Here is a 24,104-nt window from a genome sequence, read left to right on the forward strand (position 1 = left end):
CAATTTTTGTGACTTGTTTAATCTAATTAATTATTTAAGTAGTAACAGCAGCTAAAATCCAAATCAACTTTAGCTTCATAAGAATTGTCATAGGCCGGGCGCAGTGGCTCACGCCTATAATCCCAGCACTTTGGGAGGTCAAGGCAGGAAGATCATTCGAGCCTAGGCATTCAAGACCAGCCTGGGCAACATAGTGAGACTCCATCTTGTATAATTATTAAAAATAAATAAATAAAAATTTTAAAATAATTGTTATGAGACAGTGGCTCACACCTGTAATCCCAACATTTTGGGAGGCCAAGGCAGGGGGATCACTCGAGCCCAGAAGTTCTAGACCAGCCATGGCAACATAGTAAGATCCTGTCTCCACAAAAAAGTTGTAAAAATAAGCCAGGTGTGGTGATGCATGCCTGTAGCTGCAGCTACTCAGGAGGCTGAGGTGAGAGGATCATGTGAGCCTGAGAAGTCAAGACTACAGTGAGCCATGGTCGCACCACTGCACTCCTGCCTGGGCAACAGAATGAGACCCCGTGTCAAAAAAAACAAACACACACACACACACACACACAAACTGTTATGCTGGCTGGGTGCAATGGTTCACACCTGTAATCCTTGGACTTTGGGAGGCAGAGGTGGGAGGCTTGCTTGAGCCCAAGAGTTCAAGGTTAGCCTGGCAAGATGGGAGACCCCATCTCTACAAAAAATTTACAAATTAGTCAGGCGTGGTGGCACTTGCCTATAGTCCCAGCTACTCTGGAGGCTGAGGAGGGAGAACTGCTTGAGCCCAGGAGGTTAAGGCTGCAATGAACCATGATCCTGCCACTGCACTCCAGCCTGGGCAGCAGAGCGAGACCCTGTCTCAAACAAAACAAAACAAAAGAATTGTTATTTAAAGTTAAAACTCACTATCTGGCGAGTTCCTAATTCTTTTTCCACCTTACAACTATTCTCCAACACAATGCATTTGTAGTAACCAAAATTGCTTGAATTTCTGGGTTATAAAATGTGTGAATACTCCCCATCCCAATTTCTTGAATTTAAGAATGCCACTTCCGGCCAAGCGCGGTGGCTCACGCCTGTGATCCCAACACTTTGGGAGGCGGAGGCAGGTGGATCACAAGGTCAGTAGATCGAGACCATCCCGGCCAACACAGTGAAACCCCATCTCTACTAAAAATACAAAAATTATCCGGGTGTGGTGGCACGTGCTTATAGTCCCAGCTACTCGAGAGGCTGTGGCAGGAGAATCGTTTGAACCTGGGAGGCAGAGGTTGCAGTGAGCCAAGATCGCGCCACTGCACTCCAGCCTGGTGACAGAGCGAGACTCCGTCTCAAAAAAATAAAAATAAAAAGCCACTTCTCTTTCTGAATATTATTAATATAAGTAACTGGGTTGGTTTATCTTAGGTATATGATTAGCATGAAAAAATACCTCAGGTTCAAGTTTAAATCACTGCGTATTTAAGCACTGATTTTACCAAATGTAATATATAAAGGCAAACTAAATTTACACAACTTAAATTGTTATTTTTCTTTTTTCTTTGCTTCTAGATATGATGGCTTAAGAACTCAACAGCCAGGTGTGGTGGCTCACGCCTGTAATCCCAGCACTTTGGGAGGCTGAGGCAGGCGGATCACGAGGTCAGGAGTTCGAGACCAGCCTGACCAACATGGCGAAACCCCATCTATACTAAAAATACAAAAATTAGCCAGGCGTGATGACACGTGCTTGTAATCCCAGCTACTCAGGAGGCTGAGGCAGGAGAATTGCCTGAACCTGGGAGGCGGAGGTTACAGTGAGCCAAGATCATGCCACTGCACTCCAGCCTGGGTGACAGAGCAAGACTCAGTCTTAAAAAAGAACAACTCTATTTGTTCACATAAATTTCCTTCAACATACATTGCAGCTAAGATGTGTACAAGATTTTACATGTATTTTGGAAGAAATCACACAGAAGCAGCTGCTTTTTCAATAAACTTGGCCAGCTTCACATCTTTTTTGGTCAGTTCACCACAGTCATGTGAGGTGAGAGTTATCTGGACCTAAGAAAAAGAAAAGCAGTTTTTAAAACTCTGAGCAGCAAATCATGGTTATTTTCCTTTGGCAGTTCAAAAATCAGTCTATTATTCAACATTCATACTTGAGAATTAGGGAGATTAAATGATTTAGAAAATACTACATTATGAATAAGCAAAACATTCCCAAAACCCAGCAAACTCCAGGGGCATAGTCTACATCAGACCGGGCTCAACAGCCACCTTGAAATAAAAAGTTCTCTTCCATGAAGAGGCAATGCAGCTGCCAGAATCTCAAATCTTGTTTCTTTAAATAAAAAGAGAGACTGAGGTTCCACTTGAACTCTCATTACTTTAATTACATCAACTATTTTCAGGCCACTGAGAAAAATCAAGCTATCAAATGTAATATCTTAGCAGCAACGTTTAAAAAGCACATTTTGGCTGGGCGTGGTGGCTCACACCTGTAATCCCAGCACTTTGGGAGGCCGAGGCAGGCGGATCACCTGAGTTCAGGAGTTTGAGACCAGCCTGGCCAACATGGTGAAACCCCGTATCTACTAAAAATATAAAAGTTACCCTGCACGCCTGTGATCCCAGCTATTCAGGAGGCTGAGGCAGGAGAATCGCTTGAACCCCGTAGATGGAGAATGCAGTGAGCTGAGATCGCACCACTGCACTCCAGCCTGGGCAACAAGCCAGACTCCAACTCAAAAAAAAAAAAAAAAGCACATTTCTAAATTAGGGAAATGGGGTAAAGGATGGAATGCTGTTTCTTGATGAATTGATTATAAAGTAAAAGCAAAATTACGAGCAAAGAGAAGCAACTAGCAAAGAAAAGTTTAGCCTGGTACCAAGGTGCTCTGAGTTATTCTATTAAGTCACATGAGTATTGGGAAATTCTCTTTTTTCAAAGATTTTCATAGGGAAGACTTCATAGAAATCTAGATGATAAGACATTTCAAATGGCATGACCATAAAGGCAAGGACACTTTGGGAGGAACAAGGTTCTTCTTACTGCGCCCCCTCAAAACTTTTTAGTCTGTCCTTTGTCTTAAATAAGGTCAGTTCCTACACAGGATACAAAATTCAATAGTTTTCAAAGGACAGTTCTTGAGTAAAAATATTTCAAAGAGATAAAATGAGGCCATATCTATCTGATTTGCTACCATTTCTTTCAGTAATTTACCTTAAGTTTTGAAACGTATCTGCATGGCTGATACTCCAGTTTAATTCAGGAGCCTCATTTGGCCCAACTTTCTCATATTAGCTTCAGTAGAAAGACAAGCATGAAAATAAAGAGCTTATTCACTGTTCTTAGGAGCAGACCTGAAAATGTGTTACTAATTTGCAATAATACACAGGAATTCTGAGAGAAAGGATAAGACTTTCTTAAGCACAATGACATTTAGCTGCACAAGATGACAAGAAAGAAAGAAGTTTCTTAAACTCCATAATTAAGGTGATTCCCAAATAAGGCAGTTTAGTTACCTTGTTGTATACATTGAACCATTCTGGGTGATGATTCATCTTCTCTGCTTGTAGGGCAACTTGGGACATAAAGCCAAATGCCTGCATAAGATGAAGTCAAGAGTAATTACTGACATTGTCCTCTACCCTGAGCCTGAGAGACACAACAGAGCAATCCAACCAAATAAAGACATGCAAGGATCCTTAGGGAAGCCTGTGGAAATCAAATATGAAAGGACTGCTCTCTGCAGGCCTCTGGGGTCACAGTGCAGCAGGACTGTGACCTACTGCTGGATGGTGAAAAACTATCAGGCTCGAGTAAACAAACCAGGAAATTGGTCTCACCCAGTGACCCGTCTGGACTATTTAATTGTCCTCAGGACGAGACTCTACAATAAATAGCACGGGAATAATTTCCCTTCAACCCAGTGCTCTGGGTCTCACTACCTAGCTCCAAATATTAGGAGCCACTTTTCTTGCAGCTCTGTTCCTTTTGTTTTTAGTGATTGGGTTGCTAACTAAGGCAACCCACAAGACTATGGAAAAAGGTCTCCTGAGGGTGTCTTAAGCAAAAGCACCAGCAGAAATGAACAACTTCTTCATTTCACCTCCCAGGCAGGACAGGAACAAATCAAAGACTATTGGCACCTAGAGTGAAACAAGCCCAGCTTGCCTGCTTGGGTTCTTCCTGCTACTGCCCTGCACTGCCATTTCAAGGTGACAGTGCACCCACCTCAGGGCAGAAGGCAAGCCAGGAAATGAGCAGAGGGCTGCAAACCAGTCACACGACTAAGTGTGGACTGACAGGGCTCTGTCTTTACACCGCACGGGGAGTGGAAACAATTTTCTTAAGCGAAAGGCAAACTTGTCTTAAGAAGAGGGAAAAAACTCATTTTTTTGTTTGTTTTCAATTTTTTATGAAGGTAACTGCAAACAATAGGAGAGTCTGTCTCTGTTGTTCCAGAATGCAGAAATACTTGGTAAGACTCTTAGGGTAATGGCACATGAATTACAAAGTTAGAGTGGAATTCACAGGGCAGTACCCATTACACCCACATAAACAAATATTTAACTTCATTACCCCTATCCAGAAAAACCAATATGATGTTAGTCAAGCTATGTTTTTGGGATCACCAAATGACCTAAGTGTGTATTTCCTAGTTAGCAGTGAGAAATACAGAAGATGCCATTTTAAACAATTCTATATCATTCACTGTGGTACCTCTCTCGGAGCCAATTTTATTTGGGATAAAGATTTCCATGTTGACATTTAAGGCCTGAAGGTTTTCCCTATAGGAAAAGGGAGAAAGTTGAAGCAAAATCCATTTAACCACATATGGAATTATCTGTGGAAAAACAATATTCACTTTCCCAGCCCTTCTCATCTCATAATCTGATTCTCTAGATTATGTGAAAGGAAGGGACAAAAGCCTGGTTTCTGTTTTTATAGAGACAGGGCCTCACTATGTTGCCCAGGCTGGTGGAATGCAGGGGCTGTTCACAGGCACAATCATAGCTCAGTGCAGCCTCAACCTCCTGGGCTCAAGGGATCACTCAAGGGATCCTCCTGCCTCAGCCTCCCAAGTAGCTGGGACTACAGGCGCATGCTACCATGCCCAGCCATGAAAGTCTGTTCTAATTATTCAAACATAGAGTTAACCCACATTAAACTACGTATAAGGAGAATTTCTACTCTGCCTATAATGCCTTATTCTTGTTTAGCATTAGAAGATGTACAACGCTAATCAACATGACTGATAGACAGCAATGCAATTGTTAAGGGCATGGCCTTTTGAGCCAGGGAGTCCTGGATTCAAATCCTGATTCTACCACTTAATTATCATGCAATTTAACTATAAGTCTCAGTTTTCTTTTTTCTTTTTGAGACGGAGTCTCGCTCTGCTGCCCAGGCTGGAGTGCAGTGGGACAATCTCGGCTCACGGCAGCCTTTGCCTCCCGGGTTCAAGCAATTCTCCTCAGCATCCTGAGCAGCTGGGATTACAGGCACCTGCCACCACGCCTGGCTAATTTTTGTAGTTTTAGTAGAGACAGGGTTTCACTATCTTGGCCAGGCTGGTCTTGAACTCCTGACCTCGTGATCCACCTGCCTCGGCCTCCCAAAGTGCTGGGAATATAGGCGTGAGCCACCATGCCTGGCCCTCTCAGTTTTCTTATCAGTAAAATGGGGATAATAATTTTAAAAGTCATGTGATTACATTCTAACAAACAATAAGATAAGGTACATAAAGGTACTTAGCACAGCACTTGGTACAGAATAAGAGATCGATAATGGCACAAACTGCTGTCACTACCGCTTCTGACCAAACTACACAAGGTAAACCTTACAAAACACAATCAGTGATGAAAAGCTCTCCATGGGCTTGAGAATTTAAGATTCTAGTTGCTGTCTCCCAGAAGAATGGCTCTTTCCTTTTTCCAGTTGTCATGAATAGAGACTCGCACATGCAGAGCAAACAAACAGATAATACACTGTGGGGTAACATCCTGATGCACACTGACTGGGGAAAGCAGCTTAATGGCAAGAAATTATGAGTGCACAGTCACTGCCCGAGTTCTTACACCCTGTGGCCACAATTTCCTTGAACCATGTCATTCTAAAATGTCTAAAGTGATGCCTACAATTGCTTGCCATTTCCCATTAGCCAAGTGGATCAAGTGGATGATCGGCAAAACCTATTCCATCACAGATATAAGGCTTGACAGGAAACACAGCTACAGCCTAAGAGGCATACTGATCAAAGAAAAAGCATCTACCATATCTACGTTCAATTAAAAAACTTTTATGACACATCAAAACACCCTTAAATTTGTATTTTCCTCAGCTTTGCATATTTCCCTTCAACTGTCACATAATATTTGCATTTAATAAAATACTACAAAGCCTGATAAACCATTTACACAGGATTTATTCTTAATTCTTCCTTGGGGAAAATAATAATCTGCTTTGGAAGCAAAAAGACAATTCCATAATCCTTCTTCCATATAACAGAACCAACCAATCCCCAAAATATGTATTTTTAAATCCACGAATTAAAAACTTCTTTTAAAATATACACTCAAAGAACTACTCCAAGGAATTCAGATGACTGAATAAGAGAGAAAAAAGGCGAAACTCAAACTGAAAGTTTGATTGTCTGGAATACAATGAAGAAGATAGAATGCCAAACAGCTGACTTAGCAGATGGTGAAAAGCATCTGCTCCTTCTTTCAAAGATTTCTTTTTACAGTCTTAGCTACTTGCTTACGGGATTCCAGCTGGAATCTGAAGGCTTTGAGCTAACTAAAAGTCAGGAAAGCTAGAAACAGCCAGAAGCAGAATAGACACCACTAACAACCCAGTAAGAGACCCAAGATGGACAGGATCCAGAAAATGGGCAAATGAAATAGAAATCAACAAGAGTTTAGAAGAACTAGAAAAGAATAAATGTTAGGACAAACAAAGGAGATCTAACATAAAGATCATTGTTGGCCGGGCGTGGTGGCTCATGCCTGTTATCCCAGCACTTTCGGAGGCCGAGGCGGGCAGATCACCTGAGGTCAAGAGATCGAGACCATCCTGGCCAACATGGTGAAACCCCATTTCTACTAAAAATACAAAAATTGGCTGTGCATGGTGGCGTGTGCCTGTAGTCCCAGCTACTCGGGAGGCTGAGGCAGGAGAATCACTTGAACCCAGGAGGCAGAGGTTGCAGTGAGCCAAGATCGCACCCTGCACTCCAGCTTGGGTGACAGAGCAAAACCCTGTCTCAAAAAAAAAAAAAAAAAAAAAGATTCTGCTGACTTCAAACATTCACATACCAACATTCAACATTAGAAGTCAGAGGGGCAATACCTACAAAAACTTTAAGAAATGAAAGTTGAAAACCAGGAATTTTATACCCAGCTAAGCTGCTGTTCAAAAATAAATGCAAAAGACAGACATTTTAGAAATACAATAACTCAGGGAATAATTATCACTCATCCTTCTTGAGGAAACTATTAAAGGATGAACTATAACTAACAGATGAATGGAGAAACTATACCAAAGGTATTAGCAGTAAGCAATATATTCATTCAGTTCTAGGAATACATTTACAACAACTGTGGGAATTACGGTTACAGAATAGAATGCAAATGTTATAAACTATTAAAGGAGTTTAAAAGAGAAAGGACAAGATGAGGAAGGTATATAAAAGTAAACAAAATCTTTGAAAGATGAAAGATCAAGTTAGAGACATAAGTATACTTAAATGTGTAAAACTTAAGTACTAAGGCTGGGCACAGTGGTTCATGCCTGTAATCCCAGCGCTTTGGGAATCCAAGGTCGAAGAATTGCTTGAGGCTAGAAGCTCAAGACCAGCTTGGGAAACATAGTGAGACCCTATCTCTACAAAAAAAAAATTTTTAATTAGCTGGCCATGGTGGCATGCACCTGTAGTCCTAGCTACTCGGGAGGTTGAGGTTGGGGGATCCGTCGAGCCCAGTAATCTGAGGCTGCAGTGAGCTATCATCATATTCCACTGCATGCCAACCTGGGTGACAGAGCAAGACTCTGTATCTGATTAATTAATTAATTAAACATAAGCACTAGGACTGAAAAATAATATAAACTAAAATTAAATAGTGAACAAAATGTAGGAGAAAATATTATTTCAATATTGCTTTCTGGGGGGACCACAAATGCTATATAAAGAAATAGAGGACTATATTTTCTTTTTTTGTTGTTGTTATTAAGATGGAGTGTCACTCTGTCACCCAGGCTGGAGTGCAGTGGCACAATCTCAGCTCACTGCAACCGCTGCCTCCCAGGTTCAAGCAATTCTCCTGCCTCAGCCTCCCGAGTAGCTAGGATTATAGGCGCGTGCCACCACACCCGGCTAATTTTTGTTTTTGTATTTTTAGTAGAGACAGGATTTCGCCATGTTGGCCCAGCTGGTCTTGAACTCCTGACCTCAAGTGACCCACCTGCCTCGGCCTTCCAAAGTACTGCGATTACAGGTGTGAGCCACAATGCCCAGCCAGAAATAGAAGACTATATTTTCTATGTAAAATTATAGGTATATAATTTTATAGGATCTTGTAGATACTACATATAGGTATAACAGTACATATATATGTATATAATACTATATATAGGTATTATATGTGTATATGATATACTATATTATCTATAAGGTACTATCAAATTATATATCTATATATAGTTATAATAGTATCCACAAGAATCAAAATAAAAATATAAACATTCCCAGTTAAGAAAAACAATTAAAATGAAACAAAGAAAACACAGTCCATATCATAATTTAAAATAAGGAAGAAAAAAGTATTTTGGTTCTGCTATGTTTTATAAGACTAAACTCATCTGTCCAATCAATAAATATAAAGAACATAAATCCAACCAATCAAAATAAAGAGAAAACTTTCACACTGGATCACAAAGCAAAATTCAATCATTAAAAATAAAAGCACATAGGCAAATGCAAAAAAAAAAACTTGTTAATAAATTATATTGAACAGGCTAATTTAGGGCAAAACATTAAAAGTCCTGAAGCAGATAATTTGCATTTATAAATTTGCATCCACCAATGAAGATTAAATAATTACAAATATCTACACTACAAATAATAACATGGCATTGAATAAGCCCATGTAGGAAATATAGGAATAAATAGAAAGAAACATTTATAGTTGGAGACTTTAATTCACTTTTTTTTTTTTTTTTTTTTTTTTTTTTTGAGACGGAGTCTTGCTCTGTCACCCAGGCTGGAGTGCAGTGGCGCAATCTCGGCTCACTGCAAGCTCCGCCTCCCGGGTTCACGCCATTCTCCTGCCTCAGCCTCTCCGAGTAGCTGGGACTACAGGCGCCCGCCACCACGCCCGGCTAATTTTTTGTATTTTTTTTTTTTTTTTTTTTTTTTTTTTAGTAGAGACGGGGTTTCACCGTGGTCTCGATCTCCTGACCTCGTGATCCGCCCGCCTCGGCCTCCCAAAGTGCCGGGATTACAAGCGTGAGCCACCGCGCCCGGCCTTTTTTTTTTTTTTAAGAGACAGGGTCTCGCTCTGTCTCCCAAGTTGGAATGCAGTCGCACGAATATAGCTTACTGCAACCTTGAACTCCCGGGCTCAAGGGATCCATCCTATCTCAGCCTCCCAAGTAGCTAGGACTACAGGCAAGTGCCATTATGCCTGGCTAATTTTTTTAAATTTTTGTAGAAATGGGGTCTTGTTATGTTGCCCAGCCTGGTCTTGAACTCCTGGCCTCAAGTAATCTTCCCACCTCAGCCTCTAAACCATAAGTGGCAGGATTACAGGCATGCGCCACTGCACTTAGCCTAACTTACATCTCTTAACCCATGACAGATTAAACAAACAAACATAATTTTAAAGGTAGAGCTAATTGCTATACTTTAAACTCTAAAAACTGAGAATAACACTTTTAAAGTACTCATCAAACATTCATTAAACATATATTAGTCCACAAAGAAAATCTCAATCAATTCCAAAAAGTAGAAATAGTACTGACAACATTCTCTGGAATGCTGATAGATAGGAATAGATGCACCCTTCCTTAATACGATAGAATATATTCTCAGTCCAAAGACAGCATCATTTTTGTTAGCATCACTCTTTATAGGGAAACGCTAGAATTCCCATTAAAGTCCAGAATAAGACCAAAAAAAAAAAGTCAACAGCTTCTCATACAAACAACAACCAATTAGAAAATATACCGAAGAAAAGATACCATTTAAAATGGCACCGAAAAACAATCTAAGAGTAACTTAACAAGAAATTTATAAATTCTATTTCCCAAAAACTTTAAAAAACTACTACTAAGAAATAGATAAATCTTACTACATTAAAATTTATTTTCTGTACTGCAGGAAGAAGACAGGCAAAAAAATTTTTTTCTGTTTGGTAATAAAATCCAACAAACAAAATCAAAAGATAAACAACAAATTTTATTTGCACTATATACTTCCTTAGCATATAAAAAGCTCCTACATATTAATAAGGAAACCAACCACCATTTTTTAAATGAGCAAAGGACATAATAGATAACAGAAAAGAAATTCAAATGGTTCTGAAACATAAAAACTCTCAATCTCAATCATGGTAAGTACAAATTAAAAACTAAGTTAAACCTATTAGCTTGAAAAAGATCAAAATATTTGCTAATATTCTGTTGGTGAGGATATAGAAGAAAAGGTATTCTCATATGCTGCTGGTGAATATAAGTTGATATAATCATCATGGAAGGCAATCTGACAATATCTGTCAAAACTGAAAATGTCCATGCCTTTAGACCAAACAATTCTACTTCTAGGAATTTGTCCTGCAGACATACTCATAAATTACAAGAAAGGTCATTGCAGCACTGCCTGTAATAGCTATAGACTTGAAACAGCAAAATCTCCATCAATAGGGAACTGATTAGAAAGATTATGGTACATTTACACACTGGAATACTATGCAGCCATTAAGCAGAACTAGGAAACCATTTATCCTCTGACATGGAAGTACCTCTAAGATACATTACTAAATGAAAAAATATATATGCATAACAATAGTTCATGAAGCATATAAAAAGGAAAGAAATTATATGCTTGTGTATGCATTAATATCTCTGGAAGGATATACAAGAATGATGGGAGCAATGGCAAATGATGAGAGTGGAGAGTGGGAACTGGATGGCTGAGAATCACAAACAGGAAGACTTCCTACAGTCTTTGGTACCTTTTGAATTTGTACCATGTGTATACCTGATCTATTTTTTAAAAATTAGTTTGGGAAAAAATGAACAACATGCAAATGAAGTTCCCACTGTAAAGGGAGCTGGAATCCTTTAATGTACATAACCTGGTTCATATTAAAATATTTTGGCTCATGTTAACTTCTTAACATATGCCTACCTGTTTAGGTAGGTTTTTAGTGCCAATTTACAGCATAGTTTGTCTATGAGCCATGTTCTGTTGAGCCACGGCCATTTCAAACAAACATATGGCCAACAAATAACATATAATGGCTGATAATAGCTTCAGTCTTTCCTCTATTGCAAATTACAAACATTTTATGAACAAGTCAATGAATGTATGATGAAGTATGACTTTTTAAGTTACTCTACCATTTTAAGGAATGTAAGCAATACAATCACAGTAAATTGGGCCAATGAAGTTTGTCATTTGGAAATCTCCAAACCATCAGCAATTAAAGATTTTTCCATGAACCCCAAATCAAGTATTCTTTGGGAACTTTAATTTTTCTTAAAGTTCCTCTTGTTTCATTTTATTCCATGAAACTATGAAAGACTGTCAGATGCACAAAACCAAGACAAAAATCCTCCATCAAACTGTGAAATGTTTAACAGCACCCTGAATTTAAAATACAGCTTCAGTCAAATAACATGTATGATTTATTAAAGTTCTAAGACTTCTAGCACATATTTACAATACGAATCTTTCGTTACTCAGAGCAATTCTCTTTGATATACATTCTTTAAATCAGCTGCCTTTTATATTTTGATTATAGACTATTTTAATTATGCACTAAAAAAGAACATATCTCCCACTAAGAAAATGAGCACGAGCTACTCCAAAGTCATTTCCTCAGTACAATCTCCATTAAGCCTCTAAATACTTCCTTTACTTATTCAATGAATTAGATGTCTATTGTTTATGAATCACCATTATGTTTGTAGGCCTATAACCCTTCTTTTATAAAACACAATTGCTATGGAAGGAAATGATATTTATGTCTGATTAGAAATGAAAACACTATTACATAAATCAGTTTGGGCATTTCTTCACGTCTTGAAACATGATCAGCAATTTACTCTAATTGGTGATCAAGGAAACTATCTTGTGATCAATTAAAGTAATTACCAGATTCCGGCAACACAACCTACCTTAATTTCACCTAGAGTCTGCACTTCTTCAACTTTAATTAAAAATAATGAAAATTATTAACCAACATGCAAGGCAAGATCATTGCCAAGCACGCATATGTCACAGGACAGGACCTTCCCCTGGTGTTGGTGACTTATCAATCACACAAACACTGTCTAGTGCACCAATAAAGGCGTTCTTTGCCACAGAACATGATTACATGTCTCACCAAGACTTTCACGTGGAAAACACTGTTAACTGTTCTAGCCGCCACAAAGGAAACGTCAGATTTTAATTGTAGGCAACGCAAGAATATTCTCAACTAAATTGTGAGGAACAGATCCAACCAAAGATGTATTTGATGTATTCTTTTTTTCTCTGGACTGTCAGACATATTTTGAGCACACTGGTCAACTGAGTTCAGTTCCTAGCTCTGCTATTCACTAGCTATATGACCTCAGAAAAGTTACTTAACTTTTGAAACGAGTTTCAGTTTCCCCATACGTAAAAGGAGCTAATTCATGTAATATACTTTACAGTATGCCTGGCACTCTATTAAGAACTCAGTTAATGCTAGTGATTATTATCATCATCAACAACACTTTGATATTATAGTGTCTGTGGCCTGGAGAGGAAGAATTCCTTTCCAAACCTAGCAGAAGACCAATTTGAAGGCCAAAGAAATTCACCTTTACAAGGCTCAGAAAACCAGAAACATCTTTAGCACTGTTTCTCTGAGTGGGTGTCGGCACGGGAAGATTTCCTTGCAGAACTGGCAATCTGTCAGCGAGCATCTCAGCCAAGCAGGTGACTCATGTCTCCCTGAGGAAGTGGGGCTAAAGGCCTGCTTGAGGACCATTCCCTGTGCAGTCCCTTGTGTGTCTGGGGGCAGACACAACTCCCACCAATCCTAAGCCACTAGTCTACCTGCCATCTACTTGATCCGCCACAGAGCTCAACATTTCCAATAACTCAGGCCAAGAATATCCAACTATGAAATTAAAACTGGCTTCTCCAGGCACTGAAGACAACATCCACAAGCTACTGAAAAAGCTGCTTGCTCTTCCAGGCCCCAGACGAAATGAGTTCCCCTTAGTTCATGGTAATAAGTACATTTTTTAAATGTCACTGAACAGGTCAACACCTGTGAGATAGCATGCTCACTTCTAAACACTGCTTTCAAAAGCTGTTTTCATACTGTAGCATTTTAGAGCCTTTAAAAAAAAAAGTTTCAAGTCACTATTCTTGGCAATTGCCATAATAGCCTACACAGCCAATTGAAAAAATATGGCAACTCTTTAGCTAATGACATGGTACCATCTTCAACATATACTGTTAAATGAAAAAGCAAGGTGCAAAACAGCTTTCTTTTGCAGAATTAGGACTTAAAGTACATCAGTAAATTTCTACTGAATTCCCAGGCTAGGAAAACTCCTCTTAGATAGGAGTATACTAATATAAATCCACTCTTCTCCAGGTGGCAGGGTTTACATCCACAAAAAAACCTCTACACACAATTTTACCAAAGGGCCCTTCATTTCTGTTTCATTTTTAGTGAAACTTCTCTAACTAGATAGAGTTCACACAGCTGATGTATACCAAAAAGACATTCTGGCCAAGGTGATCACTAGCTATGAGTATCTTTTCCCTGAAGAGACACTACTTGTTTCCAAATTCCTCTACACCTAAGTTTAAATTCATTTCGCCATATCTTCATCAGCTACTATTGGGCAAATCAATTGCCCAGTCTGATTAGCTCTTTCTTAAATTTCTCACAATCTTTCAGTTTTGAATTAGCACATTTCACCAGTTTTCTACCCATTCTTTTCTCCTAAAGCAAACTGAAGCACTGGTTTTAAAACCACCCCAAGAGAAGCCCCTTACCAGAGTTCCCTAGTGTCAAAATAACTTGTGATGCTTTGCAATTCACTGGGGCTGTTCATTATTGCCAATCAGCTGCCTCAGAAAAGTCCTGTTGGAGGTTTTCTTCCCTAATCTGCTGATAATCCTTATTTGTTGGCTTTCAGAGTCTTATGAGGTGAGAGGTATTGCAAAGATTACCAAAGTTTAGTTAGTTTTGTTTTAGCAATCCTTTTAAAAATTGAATTTAAGCTCCTTGGTATTGTTCTCATTATAAAATTATTTAAAAATTCTACTTCATATTAAAAAAATGACCATAGGCTTCAACTTTGTGCTTCCAAACCACTAAGATACACAAAATACCTGGCCAAATATATTTTTAAAAATTGAGGCCAGGGGGCCGGGCATGGTGGCTCACGTCTGTAATCTCAGCACTTTGGGAGGCCGAGGCAGGTGGATCACGAAGTCAAGAGATCAAGACAATCCTGGCTAACACAGTGAAACCCTGTCTCTACTAAAAATACAAGAAATTAGCCGGGCGTGGTGGTGGGCACCTGTAGTGCCACCTACTCAGGAGGCTGAGGCAGGAGAATGGCATGAACCTGGGAGGTGGAGCTTGCAGTGAGCCGAGATCGCACCACTGCACTCCAGCCTGCGCGACAGAGCGAGACTCCGTCTCAAAAAAAAAAAAATTGAGGCCAGGCGCGATGGCTGTAATCCCAGCACTTTGGGAGGCCAAGGCAGATGGATTACCTGAGGTCGGGGGTTTGAGACCAGCCTGACCAACATGGAGTAAACCCCGTCTCTACTAAAAACGCAAAATTAGCCAGGTGTGGTGGCACATGCCTGTAATCCCAGCTACTCAGGAGGCTGAGGCAGGAGAATCGCTTGAACCTGGGAGGCAGGGTTGCGATGAGCCGTTATCACACTATGGCACTCCAGCCTGGGCAACAAGAGCAAAACTCTGCCTCAAAAAAAAAAAAAAATGTTTTAATAGCATGCAAAATGACAGTCTACTCCCTAACTTTTCTTCTTTATAATCAACTGGTTCCTTTCAGGAGACATAACTACTACTAACACTACATAATTCCAGTTTATATATGACATGAAACTATCTTGCCCTATTACTGTAATAAAAATAATTTCTATGGATCTAGTTTTAAAGACAGAGAAGGCAAAGGGGCTTCTGCTCAAATTGGGATGCGTTAAGCTGAAAGTCAAGATGCTACAACAACAACCAAAAGGGTGGAGGAAGAGAGCAAGTGCTCTGGGCAGAAAGAATGCCCACTCCCCCATCATCTGTGGGGCGGCCACAGCAACTCAAACAATATTTTAAGGAAACAAAGCAACACCTACGTTTGGCTTAGTGGTACAGTAAATACATTTTCTATAAGCAGTACACATTTTGTAAAATACAGTATCATCCCATTTCACATCACAAAATATCTGATGGTCTAAAGCAGTTGCACACCATCAATGAAATCATGTTTATCCTTTCTTTTGCTTATTTTTAAACCGGGAATCCATTCCCCTTTTAAAAGTTTTTAAAGCACGGTTTCCGCAACATTTGCTAATATTTTCTGCAAGAAAAGTACATCATCCAAATACTAGCTCCCAATAACTCCACAGAGGAACTCCAGTGATAAACGGCAGCAATGTGTCCATGGAAGAAAAAAGCCTGCCAGAGCCATGTTTCAGAAAACTGTGTCAAGCAAGAAGCCCAGCAAAGAAACCATCTCATAAGTTGTCTGTATTTGTTTCAAAATCCACACACAGGTTGCAAACTTGGAATAGTCCCTGAACCTGTGAGAATCTTCGGACATCGAGCTGAAGGAAACCACAAATATATTCAGGATTTATCCTCAACCTGTTATTTTTCTCTCCTTAAGCCTATCCAACCTATAAGGGTAGGCTTAAGGAGAGAAACATTCCTACCCTTACAGACGGAAAGTAGGGATTTTTTGTTTTTGTGTTTTAAACAATCTTATTTAAGTATATTTATTTATTTAATAATAATTTTAATTATTTGTTTAAGAAAAATACTAGGGCTTATAGCCACAAAGAAAGTAAAGTAAGCTTAGCACTTAAACCCTATTTTTGGTATAGAAGACAAAGTCTGGTGGGTGGTATCCTCATACCCTGAAAAATGCTAATCCTAGCTATGTCTCATTCTATGGCCTTGGGCAAATCCTAAACCTCTCTTGCCTCTACTAGTCTGTAAATCTGAGGCTCTACTACTTCTTAACATCACTATCGGGTGTGAGGAGGTCTCACAAAAATGCACAGAGTGCTTTGCACACAAAATGTGCTTCTTTGGGACACTGAAGCGGTTCCAATTTGCTTGAATCACACATAAAGTAATTTTATGCCACTTTTTTAAAATCTAGAAAATTTGTTCTGTGTAGCCAAACTTAGCTGCATCTTGAATATAAATGAAAAATTTTAAGTCTCTGTGTCAAAAATTCACAAATTATGCTAGTAACTCAGAAAATAGCAATGAAGAGAAAACATTTAAAATAATAAATTCTTAAGTCAAATTTTTCTGCATTTCTATATAAATTATCTTAACTTCAGCTGTTGATCTAGGAAGTTTCTGGAGAGGTTGGCTTTTTTTTATATAAGTAATTCACAATATCCTGAAAGAAAGAAAAATGGTTTGTTTTCCTGAGTGTATATAAACAAGATCATTTGTTTTCTCCTCCTCAGAGGAGGCTCCCATTCTGTTCCACCATGGAGCAATCACCTTCTCTGAGCAGGTAGGGTTGACAGGCAGGCAGCACACAGCAAAGCTCCATCTCTGCAAAGACTGCTCAGCTCATTCGCAATCCCATCAGAGGAAGGTCATGCAACTGGCTCTAAACCATCAGGGCAAAAAAAGCACACTGCTGGAGCAGGAGTGCGCTGCCATTTGATGCAACTGCTACAGGGAAATTCTTCCCTTTCGTTTTTAAAAGTTTATTATTTCATACCTTATGCAAATCATACTTTATATATTAAGCAATAATATTTGAGACATACTCAAGTCAAATTAAAGGCTTCAATAGCCTTGCCAAAAGCACTGTGATTTTCCTATAAAAAATTATTCCAATTTGTTGATCTTACATAGGATGAAACATACTGTAACAATCTTCATAATTTATGTCCTGTTGGGACACAATGATTTAAAGTAACATAATACAGAGCTGCATCACAGCTAATCTAAACCACCTGACCAGATAAACACCAGCTTCCCTTCTCTCTTCAGCAAGGGCATTTCTGTTTATTGTCATATCATTTCCTTATTCTAGGAACATGCAGAATAAATGCAGCCAACCTACATTTCAGTGGGAGGCTGAGCCGGTCTTTCCCATGTCAGTTGGTTTGTGAGCATACAGGTACCAGTACAATGTCAAGGGTTTATAAGATAGAAAACAATCCAAGAATTCCACCCTTAAAATCATTTACAGCGAAGCAAATATGGATTCATCCAGTACAATCTGGACCAGGTGTGGTGTTATAAACCACAGTCTTTTGGTTGTTGTTTTTGGGTTTGTTTGTTTTTTTTAATGTCACTGAAGAGGTAATTCTTTAAAACAAATTATGGGGCTTACTCTGAGCCAAATTTTTATAACTGCTTCAATCATGCCTCATGCCATGCTCACAGGCACTCATCATCAGATTAACCAAACCGAAATGCCTATATTAACCAACGTCTCTTAGGGGTGAGGAATCTTGGTAGAAGAAAAAGACAAAGAGCACAATATGGCATTGACCATGTTCATTTCTGGTGTACAACTGCATAGGCAGATTTCAAATTGCAAGGTTTCTCCAAGGTCCAAATACCTTCACCCTCCTCACATATGCAAAACCTTACTAGGCACAGGGAGGTTTTTAGGGAAACTTAAGGGAAGGGTTTAAAGTTTCAATTGTGAAAGAAAAAGTGCAGGAACACATGTGCATTCGGCAGATAACAATTCACTGAAAATATTTTAAATCAAAACAAAACGCCTGTCTGACCAAATTTTTATAAACTTCGTTGGGGAAGAGGAAAACAATTTTTTAAGGGTGGTTTCAAATATTGCTTTCTGCTGTTGCTGAGAATTTTCAAAGCTTTTCATGCTCCATTGGAAACAGCTCTGCTTCACAAACTGTTCTGGTAGGTCCTGCCAAAGAAATGGTCTGATACACTTTGTTACAAGTTTATCAATTTGCTTACCCAGGCAAATATATATAATTATCTTTGCCCATAAAGATCAGTGTAAAATAGGATCCCTCCACTGAAAGCAATGAGATTACTAAAACACAAGTGGATGAGACAGTACTAGCAGACCAGGCATTTGCTCCCAAACCCCAGCTCCACTGCAGTCCACACTGCATTCCTACCGGTCCTGGAAGGCACAGAACCTAAGACAACTTGACCAACACCATTTTTCAGTCTCTTGTGGGTCTCTGTATAGGAATGGAGACAGCAAGTAGTGACATTTCTGTCACAACCTGGAGCCTTTTGATTCAGGAAATTGAAAGGAAAATATAATTTTGAAGTATTCTTTTCAGGCAACAGACATTCAGTAACTCGGGTCTGAACTTCACACCATGAGCATTTGTAAAAGTTTAAAGTAATAGATTACAAATCTGCAATACTGGTGGCATTCTGAGTGCTATTAACAGTGACTTTTCCTTAAAAGTGATTCTTTTTTGTCCTAAAGCACTCGTAACCTAGACTGAGGCCCCACTTGCTAATTCACGTTTCCACGATCTTTGCACCTTATGTATACCGTCCCCAGTTTTCAAAACCACTTCAAAATCAGATCACACTGCTCCAAAGTCACAAGTGCTTCAGTCGCCATGGATTTCTATGGCCTCATGAATGGAAGGGGTTTTCTGATGACAAAGAGCCTGTCCCTGGGCTATAATGTGAATGTCATCAAGCCCAGACCTTCTCACAATTCTGGTTTTTCATTTGTATTAATCCGTGCACCACAAGTTATCCCAGCAATTCCATTTCTAGATTTATGCCGTATGGAAACTCTTATACTTGTGCACAAGGAGACACAGGATGCTTGTTACAGAACTGACCATAATAAAAACCATCAGAAAGACTCTAAATGTCCATCAATAAGGAAATTAATAAATGATAGTTAATTTATGTATTTGATTTGCAAAGGAATAAGACATTTTAAAAATACATTTACTGTATCAGAAACAGTGCAATATGATGGAAAGAACATCAGACCAGGAATCCAAAACCTGGGCTCTCAACCCAGACCTTGAGCAAGCTATATGACTTGGATGGGCTGCATTTCCCATCTAGGTAAGATGAGACGATATGAACCAATCACACAGCACAGTGCCCTTACATACACAGCAATGTTCAAATTTAAAACTAATAATAATATTATCATCTAGTATACACAAGGAACAGGATATCTCTGATTATCTTCTATTTTGGTATTAATCATAAATTACTTTTTTATTTTCATCATTTACATGGCAACATCTGAATAGTCTCTTTTCTGATCAAGTAGTACCTTCTGAACTTAACTTGATTCTTGCTGACTATGGATCTGAGTGTATCTCAGCGCCATTACTCTGACCACTGATTCTCATCATTCAGTTCTAGGGACGAAGAAGAGGAGGGGAAAATATAATGAGCATTTATAAAATAACTGCTCTGGACCAGGTACTCACTGCGGCCCTGTGAACAGGTTTATCATTCCTATTTTACAGAGAAGAGAACTAAGGCTCTGAGGGGTTAAATCGCTTGCCCAGAGTCACACACCTCATAAAAAGTGAGGCTGGGATGCAAATTCAAGTCCCCTATGTCCAGCTCCAAAGCCTCCATGTGTGCATGTTTAGGTACAAATCCCTGATGTCGGATTATACTTTTTCTATTTTTTTCTTTTACTTAAAAGTAAATTTTAGCAAAAATAAGTTTCCTACAATCTTTTTATTTTTTATTATTTTTTTGAGACAGAGCCTTGCTCTGTTGCCCAGGCTGGAGTGCAGTGGCGTGATCTCGGCTCACTGCAAGCTCCGCCTCCCGGGTTCACGCCATTCTCCTGCCTCAGCCCCCCAAGTAGCTGGGACTACAGGCACCCGCCACCATGCCTGGCTTTTTTTTTTTTTTTTTTTTTTTTGGTACTTTTTTAGTAGAGACGGGCTTTCACGGTGTTAGCCAGGATGGTCTCAATCTCCTGACCTCGTGATCCGCCCGCCCCGGCCTCCCAAAGTGCTGGGATTACAGGCGTGAGCCACCGCACCCGGCCCCTATAATTTTTTAAATTTAATTATAAGAGATAAAGTATAACAGGTTTTAGAAAAAGAAAAAATTATTATGTAGTTTCTTTCCCTGTGCCCTTTTTTCCAATATTGTTATAATATTTATTGAATTGTGTATCCTGAATCACTTTATACTATTAAAACATCCTACTCATTCTCCATGTGGCACCATGGTTTTCTTTACTTATTTTTAGAAGCTTCACAGTCTCACATACAGCGAGTAACTGTCTCTTTTAGAAACCATTTTATGGTTTCATGTAGAAGAGAGACATGTATACCAAATATATCTTTTAAAAGCCAGGCCTTCTGAATATAAAGATTCTTTGAACTCTCTACCAATATACATTGCAGTTTCAGGGGCAAAATTAGAAGAGCAATTCTACACTTGGAGATTTATGGAATAAATGAAAAGGTTTTTTAAAATCCCTTTTTTCAACTCCCAGTGGAAACATCAGATAATATGATAAAGTCCTCTTTTAGCTGAACACCTATTAAAGCAACCAATTAATTCAGGTATTAACAGTCTAGTGTGCCAAAACAATGACAATTAAACCTGTCAGAACAAATAATCTACCTACCAAAACTGAAATGGCAAGGATATCATCATTGAATCCTCCAAGGTGCAGGCAGTGTGTGCTGTGGAAAGATCCTCAAAGTAGACTTCTCAGGAACCAAGTGTTTTTTTTTGTTTTTGTTTTTGTTTTTTTAAGATAGACTCTCGCTCTATTGCCCAGGCTCGAGTGCAGTGGCGTGATCTTGGCTCAGTGCAACCTCCAACTCCCTGGTTCAAGTAACTCTCCTGCCTCAGCCTCCCAAGTAGCTGGGATTACAGGCATGCACCACCACGCTAATTTTTGTACTTTCAGTAGAGACGGGATTTCACCATGTTGGCCAGGATGGTCTCAACCTCATGATCCGCCCTCCTCAGCCTTCCAAAGTGCTGGGATTACAGGCGTGAGCCACCATGCCCGGCCAAGAACCAAGTTCTTATGCTCAAAATACTTCTTCCTGTCATATGTGTCTGTGGACATGACACTCAACCTCCACACTCAGCCCCTGCACTTGTCTGAACGAGGGCCACTCACCAAGGGATTGTGAGGAGGCTGAGAAGTCAGGATAAAAGAGCTTCGTTCATTTCTATCTTTAGTGCCCAGAGAACAGAGTACTGCTCTGAAATAACTCATACCTTATGTTTTCAAAATTATGATATTTAAAGGGTTTCATAATGAGGTCAAAGTCTCCACTACACTCTAGGTCTGCCTAATCTTACCTCAAGCACCCAGTGCAAACTTGGGAGCCATTCCTACCCTGGTGTTCTGAGATACATTCTTTATTGAAACCTTAGGAAATATGACCACCTGCACATCCAGGGTTATAAAAAAATATATATATATGCTGCACCACGACTATGGGGTATGGGCGCAAGGTCAGAAATAAACTGGGGTGGTTCTAAAAGAAATGTACAATCCAGAACCAGGACTCAGGAGACCAGCAGGGTTGGAGACAGCAGGGACAGCAGCAGTTACTTGCCCTAAACCCTGGAGGTTTGGAAAATCATGCCTTACAATTATTAGAGTTTGATTTCATTTTATTTACAAGAGTGGTACTCTGCTTTAACTTTAAATCTCTCTGGGCCATGCAGAATATAATGGAAAATTACTCAAATAGTCCTCTGACATCGGAAGTCCACAGATAGAGAAAAGAAGCTGTACCTGGGTGCAGGTCGAGCTCTCTTGCCTGGGAGAGTTACTTCTGCCTCTCAGCCTCAGCCTTCCCATAATGAGAAGAAGTGAGTGGACCAATGATAGGTGGAGTTCTTCCCACTGTGTGACCTGATGGCCAGCATAAGGAAAAAAGTGCCATGTTCCTGGTGATTAAAAAAAAAAATTCATATTACAGAGTGGGGGTCTCCTTACGCCAGCAATTATATTGTTTAGGAAGAGAGGGCTAGTTTTTCATGGTGGTTGGGAAAGAATCTAGAGGGCTCTGTCTGGCATAAAGGACCTATTTGGGACCTCAGAAGTGTCTTTACAAGCTCTAGTAAAACTTTAAGGTAGTTAAGTGTCCAATCTATCTTTCCGTTTCATATACTGTGAGGCAGACCCCAAGTCACAGATGTCTGTATCAGCCTTTCAGAAAGAGTATTTTTGAACCTTCTTGGGTGTCTCATGTGAAGCTGTTGCTCATTGTAGGCAGAAGGCTGTCCCTTCCTTAGGTGCATTTAAAGTTTTAAGAATGGAGGTTGTCTGTACATGGTAGATGCTACACAGGATTTTAGGAGCCTCTGGTTTTTTTTGAACAGACAGAGGCACTATGCACCATTCTTTCTCCTGACTGCTTCCGATTTCCCTAAAAACACCCTCCAAAAGTGAAGATTCCTCCTATGGCCCAGCGGATGCCCCATATGCATTACATGGGCTTAAAAAGTTATAAATACAAACTTCTAAAACTTCAGAACCTCAAAAAAAAAAAAAACATCAAAACCTGAAAATAAAAAATGACTACATTAATATGAGCTTGTAATAAGATACAAATTCTGCACCTTCTGCCTGTGTACCACTTTTTAAGAAGACAGGACAGTACTGAATGATGACAGTACCTTAGGAATGTCTATTTTTGGAAGGTTATATGTTTCAAAATATAATACTATTCAATATTTTCTTTAAATATATTTCCTTTAAATAGTAAGTATAATCAGGTACATTCCAAATATGATTTTTAAAAGAGTAAAAAATAATTATAATAATACATTTAAGAAAACAGATTTATGCGTGCTCACAAATCTGACAATATGAAGGCTGTATTAATATAACCGGTGTTTACATTATCCCATTTAAGTAAAGTCTTTGGATTTTAAATGTGCAGCTAGGCCCTACTTTATTAAAAAGCTTAAAAAATTATAGCTAAAAAGGTTTTTTGTACAACACCTTTCTTTTGCCCCTTGTAACTTTATGAGTTAGTAATAAATGAGTTTGGTTACGTCAAAACAAATGGGAAATAGTTTGAGTTTTAATGCAATATTTTAAAACCTGGTAAAAATTCCTTTAACAGTATTCTAAGTATATATTTTTTTAAGGTAATTAAAATTTCTAAACCTCTCAGACAGCATTCAAGCACTCCTAACTTCACAGCCTCCTAACTCTATCCCCTCCCCCTTCTCCACTCTCACACACAATTAAGTCAAAGGTTAATTTCCATTCTAAGTCAAACTCTAATCCAAACTCTAATCCTGTCTTCCCAAAGTACCCCACCCAACACATAAAGCTCCCAATCACACAGACTCTTCTCCAGAATAGGAAGGTCACAAAAGGGTGAGAGGACACCCTCGTCAAATAGTGAAAATCAGCTATAAAACTCAAAAGTTCCACCAATACCCACATCATTTTATAAACAAAAAATGGTCATTCAGAGAAAAGGTTCCTTCAGTGTCTCTGCTGCTGTTCCTTAGTGAGAAAATGACTTCTAAAAGGAAGGCAAAGAGGCATGAGAGGCAAGTCTACTGAAGCAGGACTGGTTTCACTTCTGGCACCAAAGTCGATGGCAACAGTGACAGATCTGTAGACAAGCCTTATGATAAATACCAAAAGGCAGCGACGTCGTAGGCATGGCGGCTACAGG

General features: G+C 39.3%; 1 protein-coding gene across 2 annotated transcripts in view; it reads right to left on the bottom strand.

Moving 5' to 3' along the window:
* Positions 1 to 24,104, bottom strand: part of PCBD2 (pterin-4 alpha-carbinolamine dehydratase 2) — a 51,203-nt gene continuing 27,099 nt past the window's right edge. Inside the window, exons 3-5 of one of the 2 annotated variants that reach the window (XM_030828921.1) lie at positions 3,508 to 3,588; positions 1,931 to 2,043; positions 661 to 694 (exon numbers count right to left, since the gene is read on the bottom strand). In XM_030828921.1, the coding sequence (XP_030684781.1) occupies positions 1,948 to 2,043; positions 3,508 to 3,588 (177 nt within the window). In that variant the 3' untranslated portion in view covers positions 661 to 694; positions 1,931 to 1,947. Of the gene's footprint in view, positions 2,044 to 3,507; positions 3,589 to 24,104 lie in introns of both variants that reach the window. The other variant, XM_003266398.4, reaches the window with a different exon arrangement.

This window comes from Nomascus leucogenys, chromosome 2 (assembly GCF_006542625.1).
Source record: "Nomascus leucogenys isolate Asia chromosome 2, Asia_NLE_v1, whole genome shotgun sequence".
NCBI classification, from domain to species: domain Eukaryota; kingdom Metazoa; phylum Chordata; class Mammalia; order Primates; family Hylobatidae; genus Nomascus; species Nomascus leucogenys.